Source organism: Melanostigma gelatinosum (genome assembly GCF_949748355.1).
Source record: "Melanostigma gelatinosum genome assembly, chromosome: 7".
In the NCBI taxonomy this organism is placed as follows: domain Eukaryota; kingdom Metazoa; phylum Chordata; class Actinopteri; order Perciformes; family Zoarcidae; genus Melanostigma; species Melanostigma gelatinosum.
Window position 1 is genome coordinate 20,243,940 of NC_136640.1, and position 13,361 is coordinate 20,257,300.

General features: G+C 45.4%; 1 protein-coding gene across 1 annotated transcript in view; it reads left to right on the top strand.

Annotated features, from left to right (window-relative positions):
* nectin1b (nectin cell adhesion molecule 1b) overlaps window positions 1–13,361 on the top strand; it is a gene marked incomplete at its 3' end in the record, with an annotated part of 156,131 nt that overhangs the window by 112,935 nt on the left and 29,835 nt on the right. Inside the window, exons 6-7 of the mRNA XM_079272167.1 lie at window positions 7,618–7,765; window positions 12,066–12,161. Coding sequence (XP_079128293.1) covers window positions 7,618–7,765; window positions 12,066–12,161 — 244 coding nt within the window. The remainder of the gene's footprint in view (window positions 1–7,617; window positions 7,766–12,065; window positions 12,162–13,361) is intronic.

Below are 13,361 nucleotides of genomic sequence, written 5' to 3' on the forward strand. Positions count from 1 at the left end.
GAGAAGAATGTATAGAGGGGGGGGGGGGGGCAAGGTGGAGGCGAGGGTTGCAGATCTGTATAAGCACCGCAGTCCCTCCAGTTTAGAGCTGGGAGCAGGCAATAAATTAACATTCAACACATAGAGGAGTTCAGCTGGGGCATGAAAGGGCTCGAGAGCGAGAGAGCGCCCGCTAAAGCAGACAGGGAGCCCTATCACCGACGCTGCATGGACAGCGATTGTTTTTTAATACACAGGGCCGGAGCCAGTTTTCAGATTAATGGTGACACACGGCAGAGGAAACCGGCAGCAGAGTTACTGTACACTTCAAATCTCCCCCGTCATAAAACAGAAAAGCAGCCTCCTATTTGGGCAATCTGCTGTATATGTTTTCTAATTGAAGTGCCGGAGTGAACGAGCCAGTGGGCAGAACGGATGGAAAGTTATGTAGCCTAGCTCTTAAAGGAAGCTATTACACTTTGACAGCAGCTACCGGCTTCCTGAAGTTAATAAATGAGCGCAATTCACTTCCTGGAGCGATGCTGCAGTTTATTCCCCCATTAGGAGGCAGTGGCCCACCCATTCCAATCATCCTTTAATTAGACCTGTTGTTATTTAGGCTGTCACAGGAGGTAATACCTCATGACAGCGTCAGGATCGGCTTGGCAGCTCGCAATCTCGCATCCATTGACAGGGGGCTCCGGCGCCGCTAGTCGCCCGCTTCATCTTCCCTCCGCCGGACCCAGCGGGGGGCGCGCCAGGCGCTTCCAGCCGATGCCTGCGTGGTCACACGGAGACTCTCCGGCTCGCCGTCGCTGACGTTGAGCGTCGCCTGTTGAAGCGCGGAAACATGCAAAGTGTTTTTTCTTCGTTGTTATTATTGAAGGCTCTTGATTACGTCCCCAGATTGCTTAAACGCGGCATTGAGTCGCAAAATGTTGACACAGAACAGGGAGAGGCTGTAAAGTGGAACAGAATGGCTCAGCGGGCTTTTATTCAGCCAGCGGAATCCATCCATTGGTCTTTCCCTTAAAATGCAAGTGGCTGTCTGAGAAAATAAAAGTAAATTCAACCAAATGACAAATCTGACAAAACAAAATCAAAACTGCCGTTACGGCGTTGTGTCATACATTGGCCTCAGGTGTTTCTCATGGGGGACCAGCAGGGCCAGAGACAGTTAAGTTCATAATGGGCCTGGTTTCATCTTAATAAACACGTCCCATGTGTTCACAATTTGCGTTTAATGAAGTGCTGCCCTCTGTGGAGCGAGACAGAACAGCCGCCGAAGGCCATCACGATCCCCCTCCTCCCGCTATCTCCGGTTTGATGCATCGGTGTCTGAGAGGGGGGTGCAGGGGACGGACCATCAGTGTGAATCTAGGGGAAATGGGATGGAGAAGAGGATGACATCAGGAACCCCCGGCTCCCAGAGGAGACGGTTCTCGAAACATTGGACTTTAACGAGATTTCCAACTTGGTAGGGGGGGGGGGGGCTAGACAAAACAGCATGTGCCGCTTGGAGTTGGCAGCATGAAATACAGATTCATGAACTCCATTACACCACATTTCTTTCTCTTTATTGGGGCCCGCAGCGTTTACCCAATGTGGGGGAGAAAAAGGGCAAAAAAAAACTCTCCAGATAAATTACAAACAGCCTGGGCATTTACTTCCACATAAGGTAGCTGTACTACTGAATAGAGAAATAAAAAGCAACCAAACACCTTGACTGTTTCACTCTGCTGCTCGGCCGGTTACTCGTGCAGGTCGAGCTAGAACAACAACGAAAAAAAAGCAGCCACTGTGGTCTTTGGAGCAGGTGGTCATCTCAGACTGGCATCGGTGGGGTGGAGCTGGCGTGGGTTTGTAGCCAGACTCTCAATAGCCAGACTCTCAATTTGTCCACTTGAAACCTCCCCAGTATTGCTGGAAAGTATTACAGCCCCTGTGGAGGAGATGGCAATTACAATGTCTGATGTGAGACAGCGAGGGAGAGCGGCAGGAGCTGCATCCATTCTTGGAATATGATCAGAACATTTTTATACAAAGCGCCACCACACAAATGTCCTCTTAACGCCATCAGTGTGATGCCTTATCATTTTCAGGCTCTCAATAGCCTGGACTTCCTTCTTCTTTTTTATGTCATATTGCCAGGGGGTGACTGTACATTTAAAGACATTAAGCTGTGAATAGTCTTCCCAATGCCAGTGTTTGATGGACCACACCAGACCTCAGCAGGTACATGGCAGCGATCTGCTGTAAAACAGAAAAAAAAGAGAAAAAGCTGCTTCCATTTAAATCCTGCATTCTGTGACGGATTGGATTCGGAGTGGGCACAGCCCGCTCCAGCTGGAGACTGCTCGCCCTTTGGCCTCTCACCTGAACTCTCCCTGCTCCGGTATGTGTGACTAACATGTTCTATGGGAGACGGGTAACACGAGAGCCCACATGTTTTGGCTATCGGGTGCAGCTGGCGCTTGAGATTAAACCTTTTTTCACACATTTGGACGGCGCAGACGCTCCATTGCCATGTCACTCTGCATGTGGGTCACATTTAATCAAAAAAACAGAGGGCCAACGAGCAGCAGTGAGGAAGTAATCAATTTTCAGGCCACAGCTTCAGCTGATCAACTGCCTTTTTTTTTGCTCCATAAAAATGTTGCCAGATCTTTCTCTAAGCAGCTACCACCCCCCTGTTGGGAGCGTGCATAGAACTCTGTAGGCTCTGCCTGAGGAACGAATATGTAATAATGCAAAGCACTTATTCACCATGTCCCCCGAATCCCACAAGACCGCGGGCAGGCTGAACGTCTGAACTCTGCGGCAAACAGAAGAACCTGCTGGGTAGAAGTTACACTCAGCCAATGATGCCCTTATTGATGGATTGCCAGGGAAATATGATTCACTTCGGGCTACCAGCTGACATAAAGGTAATGCCACAAAGCCCATCAAAGGCCTGTACGCTGTGTTTGTATGTGCAGCAGAGAAAAACAAAAGCTCATACATCTGGTGCAGTTCAGTGATCTCTGGGGGGGGGGTCGATGTGACAAGACTGAAGATTGCCGCCACTTCAGAGGGACCTGCAGCCACAGAATCACCAAGGTCAAGTCCAGTCGGCTCAAATGTGCCACGGTGGCGGTGGAGCGACGGCACAGAGGGAGCCGCCGCATGGATGGGTGCATTACACTTGTTGAAAATCAATAGCAATCTTTCACTGGCGGCCACAAGACATATTTGAACAACAGCCTTTACTCAATAGAGTTTGGTCCGATTTCATGGCGGTTTTCCATTGGTGAAAAATCACAAGGTGAAAAGGGTTTTATACATTACAGGTTTTCTGTAAGTTGTTTTGGTTTGGGTGACGTCTTTAAGAGCTCATGTTTTGCTTTAAATGTTCGACGATGCTCTCTTTACTTTTGAAGGATTTTTTTGAGGGCTGTTTGTCATCAGGATGTTTTCTTGTTTCCGTGCCCCCTTGTGGCCCAAACGGATAAATGAAACTTACATAAGCAATACCATACTTTATAAATACACAAGTAGAGATGTACTTCCGTAAAACGCATAAGTAGGCTATTAACAGCAACGTGTTCCAAAATATCAAAATCAAACGTTTTGCATTATTCTCTCTGGAAAGTAGTGTTGTAGAAGTAAGTATGAAACTGAAATCCTACAGCAAAGTACAAGCACAGAAAATGCAGTTGCTGCTTTCGCGAACAGAAAAAAGCATCGTTACGTTGGCCGAGGGTGCAATGTTTTTGGTCCGACTTGTTGGTTTGATTGTCTGTCTGTCTGTCAGCAGGATTGCCGAAAAACCGCTGGTCTCATTTTCATAAAACTTGGTTGAATGGTGTAGCATGGGCCAAGGAAGAACCCGTTACATTTTGGAGTGTATTGGCCTTGGCGGAGATCTGCCCTCTCAGAGTGCCCTTCTTTGTTCGTGGTGGAACAGGAGATTTTTCCTGGAAAAGAGCAGAGCCTACTCCATCCAACATTCAGCTGAACCACATGTAAAATCACTGCACATCTGGTGTTTCATTTAACATTTGTGGTTTATTGTTTTTTGAGGTAAAGGCAAAGCCCAACTGGTTTTAAAAATCATTTTAAATTGATATAATTCTGGATTAATGCATGGTATAAAAATCCTTGGTTGCTGCTGTTATTCATCATTATTCTACAATTTAATACAACTGCTCTCACCATGAATGATATGGATTATATCCGACAGAATTCGTTTGAGAGGACGCATTTTTTTGCTCCCTGTGTGAGTTATTCTTTCACCATCTTTCTGAGAAGATTACTTAACATGAAAGAAGCTGACAACACGGTAAAATAGGGCAACCATAGCTACTGGTAGCAGGTTACAACAGTAAGGTGCAGGTATGTGCTCAGAAAGAAGATCAAATTACTACACATAAGACGAGGTGTTTCATGATTTGGAAATTGTGGTTTATGGTTTTAAAATGACATGTTTTGCACCTTGCAGTGAGTTGAGAGACTTAATCTTCCTCCGACCTGCAAACAGCACAGTGTTCATTTTTCCCCTGTTTTCCTGCTTGAAGGTGTTGATAATGACGGTGTGGGTACTGGTACTGGTGGAGGTTGTGAAAGCAGGAAGCAGAGACATGGCATGTACAGTATCTCAGTCCCCATGCCCATTGCTGTTGCCAATCCACTGTTTATTCTACAAGGAGGACAAAGGAAAGCCCTCTTCATGCAGCACCGCCTGTTGTGTGCACAACGAGGGCGGATTTCTAAACGGTAGCTTTTACGGGACGAAGTCATCAGGCATCAGCGAATACTAAGTGAATGCTGAGTCTCTGCGAATGATTAGAGCCACAGTGCAGTATTTGTCAGTGACTCATTCAACTGTCTTGTTCTCCAGATCGCTTATTTTGTCTTGTTGCACCTGGACAGCTGAACTCCAAATTATCACTCTTGTCTTCACATTATTTTATTCCTCCTATCCTTGAGTGGCTTTGGCAGGAACCCAGGTTTACTCTATTCATGAACTTTTATGTAAAAAAAATAACTCTGGGTTGAGATGTGATGTTAAGAACCAGAATATTTTTTATTAATTGTTGAACTTTAATTAATTGTTGAACTATGCTGGATGACTTTGTCGTCATCCAGCATGTTTCCAAATTCTCAGCAAGTCATGTCCTTGAAAATTCATTGAGGATCCAGTTAGCTGGTACAGTTGCACGATCCTGGACTAATTGATTTTGACGGTGTGTTGTTCGCTGGACATACTGCAGATGGGTTTGACTCGTCGTGGCGTCACCCATTGGTTTGTGGACTGGGGTTTGAAGCGTGTAGTTCAGCGTTTCAGCCTCCGCCATATTGGATTTTTGCCGTTGCCATCTTGTTTTGTTTTTTTCAACCATTGAGCGGAAGTGCCTATGTTTGGAGTGTGGAGGAGTGACATAGAGACAAGGGGCCGTTTACGGCTCTGGTTTGCCTTCTGTAGAGCGTAGCTCTTGCTTCTCTCAGGTCTGCATAATCTGTGCACTTTTTACAATGTAAGATTTTGCTGAAACGTTTTGCCAAAACAATGCACACGTGCGAATCTTGCTTGCGATTGGGATGCCTTAATGTAAAACTGGTGTGCTGAAAAAGTGAAAGGCTTTAATTTTTGATGATGATTCTGCTGCTGTATAAGAACCACACAAAGCACTCAGACCGCGAGCCAGATGGCTCACCCTACCTTTATGAAGGAGGTGACAGTCTAAATCCTGTGTGTGCAGAGTGCCTAAGGCTCCACAGCAGGGAAATTGCATTCTCATCCAGTCCACTCCTCTGCGTGTTAGTGTTATACAACAGACTATTGTGTCTGGCATTTGCATTAGGGCCATGAAATTCAGCCCACTGGCTTTCACTATGTGGCGCGATGAGACAACAGTAGGAGTTCCGGCTTATCTGTTGCCATGCTACGGCAAGATCAAACTCACGCCCGCTCTTCAAAGCTGCTCCGCGGCCAGTATTTTGTATTTAAATGCATCACAAGAAAGAAGTGCATGTGGGTTTCGAGGAAAACCAATTTACCTTCATTTAGCGTGTAGATTTGACACGACGTGACCTAGACCAGACAACGGAAAAATCGAAGCGACAGCAGGAACTGCAGCGAGACACGACAACCTGATGGACACGATATGAGGACGCTTACTTTGAGGCAGCCGGTGTCGGGTACACGGTGCGCCTGCCATTGTGTGGCCGCGTGTGAAGTAGTCCTCTGTGTATCCGTCATTACGGGCAGTGAATCAAGCGAACAGGCAGGGGCTGTTGAGAAGAGGCCCCCGGGGAGCGGGGCCTTGTCCAGTCACTACCGGGAGGGATGGCCAGATAATAATGGAGACATCATGAGGGCGAGAGATAGGCTTTCCTTTTCAAAGTGGGAGACGGGGAGAGTCTGCAGCGTCCCGTCACAACGGGCTCACGGCCATTGATTGGTCCCTGGCCTGTCTTAAAAAGGACAGCTCTAACCGCTTTTTGTCGACGAAAACAGATGCCAGGGCTGTTTGCCTTCAGAACAAGAACAAAAAAAAAAGAAGCTCCATGATGAAAGGAGACGACTGTCCTATTTCAGTCATAGCTGACATCAGTCGGGACACGGTAGAAGAGGTTCACGTGGGACCTGCGGTGATTCATCTTTTCATCTACGCGACAACAGAGGAATTACAGTCGATATCAAATGTAAAAGTGTAAAACCAGCAGGCCCTTAAGCGAAGACGCGGCAGCGATTTCAAAGCATGCCCCATTTCTCGCAATGTATCGAGCCGAGACAATTATATGCTGGCTGCAGATGATCACAGCCCGGTGCAGCTCTTAAAAGAAATGGCTTACAACAAAGTCTTGAATTTTATCTTTCCACTGCTATTTACTGTGCCTTCTTCTATTTTAAAGTTAATAGCCTTGGCTTTATCAGCAGAGCGCTGACTGGAATATTGAGCGCGGAGCAGAGAGGGCAACATCAACAATCTGAAATGTTCACTGGGTCTTGCCGACTTGTCATTCCAGCTGACAGTTGTAGACTAACTTTCCCATGTTTTGCTCTCAGCAGAATTCAGTAAATTGTTTTTACTTTGCAAACCGCACACAGTCTGTCTTTCTCTGCAATGCTTGAAATGTATTTTGCATCCACTACCCCATGCTGGCAAGGACTTCTGAAATATAATCGCTTCTCCGTGCTCTGAAGAGTGCATTCGGGTTCGCTGTCAAATCCAAGCCAATTTGGGCTCCTTCTGAACATTTGACGGAGTGCACATTAGAAATGCAGCCGCAGATGCCGAGTGACCACAACTGTGTGGTATTCATGCAGTGCCAGGGTGAGCTGGACAATGGCCTCATCCTCAAATATGTCTCCCAAAATAGGGTTTTATGACAGAAAGCCTCAAAGCCTGACAAATACCGTGTCGAATGGCATTGTCTTTGATTTCATGTTTAATGTTGTTTTTTTTACCAATTGCTTACGTATATCCAGAATTTTTTGTGATTTATTGCAAGGCCTTTTCCTGCCATAGACGTGTCATGGAGATGTAAGATTTGTGTTTCTTTGTGCTCACTGCTTCTTTTTTCCTTACCCAGAAGCATCAATTACCCAGGGAGCACCTGTCTTGACACTGTTATTTCTCCTCCTGTCTGCAGAGAAGCCAATGGCGCAGGGTCCCCCGGGTGGCGTTATCGGGATCCTTGGAGGTGTCGTTGCCATCGGACTCATCGTCAGCGTGGCCGTTACTGTTTTCATGGTCCATCGGCGGCAGCAGAAGACCCGCACTGAGACAGATAATGACCTGTGAGTACCGAGCCTCTGCCAGAGAGTATTGCAGGGAGCTGGACAGGTGGTACAATTAGGTGTGCACTACACGGTCGGCTCACAAGAGAGAAAACACTTTGAAAAAGACAAAACACCTTTTTTTTCCCGGAGAGTTCAGAGACAGAACTCCAAACACGTCGAAAATCTCCTTCCCCATACTGCAGCTCACTTTATGACTAACTTTAATAAAAAGCAAGTTCATTTTTGTTTACTATTGCGGAGATACATTCGATGATTGTCACTGAAGCGGCACTTATTAAGGAGTTGCTTGATTACAATGTGGGCTGAAGTGAAGCCCATTTCCCATTAAAACATCATTGTTTTAATCAGGACTGATTGCAGGAGGATTTGATGCTGTCTCTCCTTAAGGAAAGCTTCACCTCTGTCGGATTTGTTTCTTTCCGATATCATCAAATCTTAGATTTGATGATAAGTGTTTGGAGACATGCAGGCCTAAAATCTCTTGCAGTTCAGCATGCAAGAATAACACAAATCTTGATTCAAATATTGATCTACTTCTATCAAATATGAGGTATTTTATAGTCTGAACCTTGCAAAGGCAATGTCATGTAAATTTGATTTAGAATGAACAGAAGTTCTTCCGTTGCATCAATTAAGCCACTCAGACTGCTGTTGGAGATATATTAAAGGACCCTGTATCTGTCCTGCTTTAGTTACTCCTGCCGCCCCTCCTCCAGCCAACCAGGTCATTCAGACCAGGGCCCGTGACAATTTTGAACATTGCCAGCTGCTGCCCGTACACAGTGTATGTGTGTGGGGGGGGGGGGGAACAACAAGCAACAGAGCTTTGTGAATCCAAAATATCTTAACCCTCCTGTTACCTTCAAATTTACTAACATCTTTTACTATTGGGGTCAATTTGACCCCAGCAATTTCAACCTCCAGAAAATGATCATAATTCAAATTTTTCTCCAAGTTTATGTATTAGGAACTTTTTGCTTGTTTGTTGACTACCTAAATAGTGCATTCAATTTTTAAAAAAGACACCCACCCCCTTAAACATCCGGGAATACCTGTTAAGCGACTATGGAGAAATATGCAGATCAGAATAAAATCTCACTGATTGACATATCATTTAAAAGAGATAATTTGTTGGTGTTTATATTATCTCTAAGTACATATTTTTGTTATCTGTAAAGTTTGGAATGAAAAACTATTCATGTTATTAAGACTAGTAACATTCATTATGTTCGAGGTCAATTTGACCCCAGGAAAAACAAAACCAATTTCCAAAATTTTGAAGGATTTTATTTTTTTTAAAGAACATCATCATCATCATCATCAGAACATTAGTAAAGAACACATAACACTTCTGTATGTACAAAAAAACTTTAAAAAAGACATGTGTGCATCAGGGATTGTTCTATGCTACTAATGCGAATATGTATGTGCGAGATAGTAAAAAACAAAGTTACATGGTCACTAAAATTAGTTTGACAGAATACTAACTGACAGAATATGAACAGTATGTTATTTTTCCTTCAGGCCACCAGAAGGTACATTCCAGCCTGTTGTTTGCACTACTGTACACATGATGTGCAGAGAGTGCATGCATGTTCCTTGCAGATGTTTCTTACATTTCACACAGGTGTTGCTGGTGTTGGAGTAATTTCTGTTGGGACAGACCTGGCACCTGCCACGTTTCTTGCCTCCAGTTTGAACCACTAGAGGAGTTGGGGTGTATGTCTCTGTTTGGATGTCCTTCACAACGGTTGCAGCAGCTGTTGATGCTCTCGGAAGGCACCGTCTTCTCTCGATATGAGGTTTCACCAACCCAGTTGCTCCAGGAAAATCCTCCTTTGACTCAGTTTTCCGCTGTTCCAATCCATGTTCATTTCCCTCCATATTACAAAGGCATTGTAAGCGCTCACATCAATGATGTTGAAGAAAATTACAAGGGGCCAACGGGCAGTCATGCGTCGGCAGCTGTATGTGGCTGTGACCTTGTCCAGGTTATCAACACCTCCCTTTGTCTCATTGTAGTCCAAGACCATTTGTGTTTTTTTGTCTTCTCTGGTGCTCAGGACAGCATCTTTGTGCATGGTGCTCATCAGCAGGACATTTTTCCCTTTCTTGGGGCAGTAGGAGACGACAGTGGCTTTGTCAGTAAAGGCAAAAAGATGTTACCTTCCTGTTCTTCATCAAAAGCAGCTCAGTGGGAAGCTCCGGCTTGTTCTTTCTCACTGTCCCCAACATGGTAATCTTCCTTTTGAGAAGTTCTTCACCCAGGGCGTATGATGTGAAAAAATGATCACATGTAATGTTGTGACCATTCAGTCCTTCAGCCATGTCAAGTACCACCCTCATGCCCTGATTTTTTTCAGGCGCTTCTCCAGGGGATTTACCAGTGTACACCTGCATATTCCAAGCATCGCTAGACTGTGCATCACATGCTGCCCATATTTTGATTCCATATTTGGCCGGTTTGCTCGGAATGTATTGTCTGAAGGGACAGCGTCCACGAAATGGAACCAGACATTCATCCACAGTCACGTAGGGGCCTGGATTATAAAGAAAGGGTAATCGTTGAACCCACTTGTCCCATACATCCCGTATTGCTGCAAGTTTGTCACGCTCTCGTCGGCCCTGCCTTGTTTCTCTGTCATCAAAGCGTATGACACGTGAGAAAACATGGAAGGTGTTTAGAGACATGGTAGCTGGAAATATTGCCCTTCCAGTGTCAGCAGCCCAAAGGCTTGCTGTTGCTTCGCCTTTTGACTTGTACACTCCTGCCAAAATGAGCAACCCAATGTAGGCTTGCAAGTCGGTCACATCCAAGTCTTTCCAACTCTTCCCATACACACGCCTGCCCTCTAAATTTGTCATCTCAAGTATATCCTTTTCAATTGATGGTGTTATGAAGAGCTCAAATGCTGATTTTATGTCATTGACATGGCTGACAGCGTATCTGGTGGGACCTGGAACCATTTTGATGACATTAGAAGCACTAAGTCTACCCTGTTGTTCAAGTGGGGAGACGGACCACAATAACTTTCCATTTTTGGAAGGTAGAGTGTTTGCTGATGGTTGAGAGACAACAGGAGGGTCAACAATGAGTGTCTCATTCTCATCAGAGGAGGATGCCTCATAATCAGGGTCCTTCTCAACATCATCCTCTGTCTCAGAGACATTCTCCTCCTCTATGTCACTTTCATGGTCAAAGAGCTGTGACAACACCTCACTGACAGAATATCTTTCTTTAGAAGTCATTTTCAGTTGAGAGAGAGAGCAGAAAGAGAGACCACCAAAGCACCAAGCTTTTATAGCACTCACAGGCTCTCACAGTAGCACCAGCTCCACCCCCCACCAAACCCAAATTGGTTCAAATGTGTTACTTTGTAGATTGTTTGATAATATACCGCAGGTGCAAGTACTTGTGCTTGCACCTGCAGATTTTGTGTCTGACCTGTGGATGACCTTATATGTTTTACACAGCTAAAACAGCCTGGGGTCAAATTGACCCCAAAGAACACCGATGCATACAGCATGTGTACAGGACATTGAAAAGATATCATCATGTTAATTTTATGTTTACCCAGTTGTCCCCGTTAAATTAGGAAAAGTCATTAAATATGAAGCAAAAAAAATGATGTCAATTATTTATTTAGAGATGTTAAACATTGAATGGGGTCAAATTGACCCCAAAAGTAACAGGAGGGTTTTAATGTATTCTTCCAAAGGTGATATAAGTCTCTGCCATCTGTTGGGGAAGAATTGTAAGACATCTGTTTTCAACGAAGGAGGAATTGCTAATTTGGCTTTGTCTTAAACACCTGGTTGCCACGGCTTCCAGGATGCCATTGGCAATACTGGGTATGCAAGATGCAAACCACATCCTCATGGGAATGATGTTGTGTGCAGGGGCTGGCTATGTTCCTCCCTGGGAATATTACCAAAACAACTGAGTGCAGAATCTGGCTGAGCCTTCAATCAACTCACATGATGAGATTATAGTGGTTATTTTAGAGCGCCCTCTCCCTCCAGAATCTCGTAATTGATTTGATATTCAAAGCAGCAGCGCTGCAGGTGTTTTTGGCCCGCCGAACTCCTCCCGCCGCCCGTCTCGGCAGCAGAGCACAGCCGGGGACCCCACGCCGCCTCTGCCTCTCACCGATGCTTTTCAAGACAAATGAAGCACACAGACTCTTACCTCTCCCACTGCTTTCTGTCTCCTCCTCCCTCCCTGTTAATCTATCTTTCTCTCTCATTCTTGATGCTAAAGTTTAACTGCTCTCTGTTTCCCACTCCCCTTCCTCAGCATTGCTGTTGCTGCTGTGGCTGATAGTTGTGTGACACAGGCTCCAGAGAAGCCAGAGTCCCCCACAAGGAAAGTAGAGGCACCTGACCCCAGTCTGTCCCCCACTGAACCCTGTCCTCCCGGATCCTCTATTCTGTTGCCCGCATGCAATGGTGGCCTGCCAGTGACTTACTTGAGCACACCGCTGTGAGCGCTGAGAGCACTCCATCGACACGATTCACTCGCCAGACATTCGCACCGGACTTGACGCCTGAAAAGAAATGTCCACGTTTCTTTTGACAACGCCCGACAAATGGAGACGTTTGAAGTGAAATTCAAACGTCTCCATTTGGTGCGTGACCAACAAACAAATCTAGCTCAATAAACAAGTATGAGTGAGAATTAAACTCCATGGAAACAGTGCCAAGATGAATCCAACTCAATTAAGTCTTCCCATCAAACAGCCAGCTCCACTCAGACTTTATCAGATCGGGTGGAGCGTGGACAGAACAGAACCCTTTTTTTGACTTTTGAGATTGAACAAAGAGTACATATCAAATTGCCATTCAGAGGGAAATCTGTAAGCTCATTGCGTCTTTGTTTCACATAAGCTGAAACTCACTGATAATGTCAGCAGACCACATTGTGCGACCTCCCTCCTCCTCCCTCTCTCCCCCCTCCCTTTTGTGTGCATGATTGTCGTCAACTACGCATGACAAGAGTTCTAGTCGTGTCAGTGCTGTGTAACTGTTGTCATTGCCCCCCCCATATACTCGTAGCTCGGCATGTGATTTAAAGCTCCAGATGAATATCTGTGTCCGTCTTCCTGTGGCATGTCGTCAAAACATGTTCAGTGTCTTCTGGAGAAACTGTAATCTTTAAATGTCTGATTATGCCAATGCAGATAAGTTGCGGGCGAATGTGTGGGGGTGTTGTTTAAACGTGGAGCACCACTGCGAGGGATAGTTTTATAAGAGTGTCAGGGTAAAAGGGGAAGCATTTAGCTAGACTGTTTAATTCTGCATGTTGATGAGCCCGTTAATCAAGCCTGGCCATTTGATAACATGCCTGACTGCACCGCCAGTCACGCCTCTGTTTGCCCTCGCAAAGCAGCACATGATGTGACTCGAAATTGGTCAATCCTAATAAATCACCGGCCCTTCAGAGGCTGCACTGGCACAATAGTCGGCTGATTATCAAAATAGATGGGGCATTGTCAAAAGCGATGTTCTCGGAATAATATGTTCATCGCTCTGTCTTTTGCCCAAGCGTGATGTATGACCTCCAAAATGCCGGAAAAGCGCTGCGACACGCGTC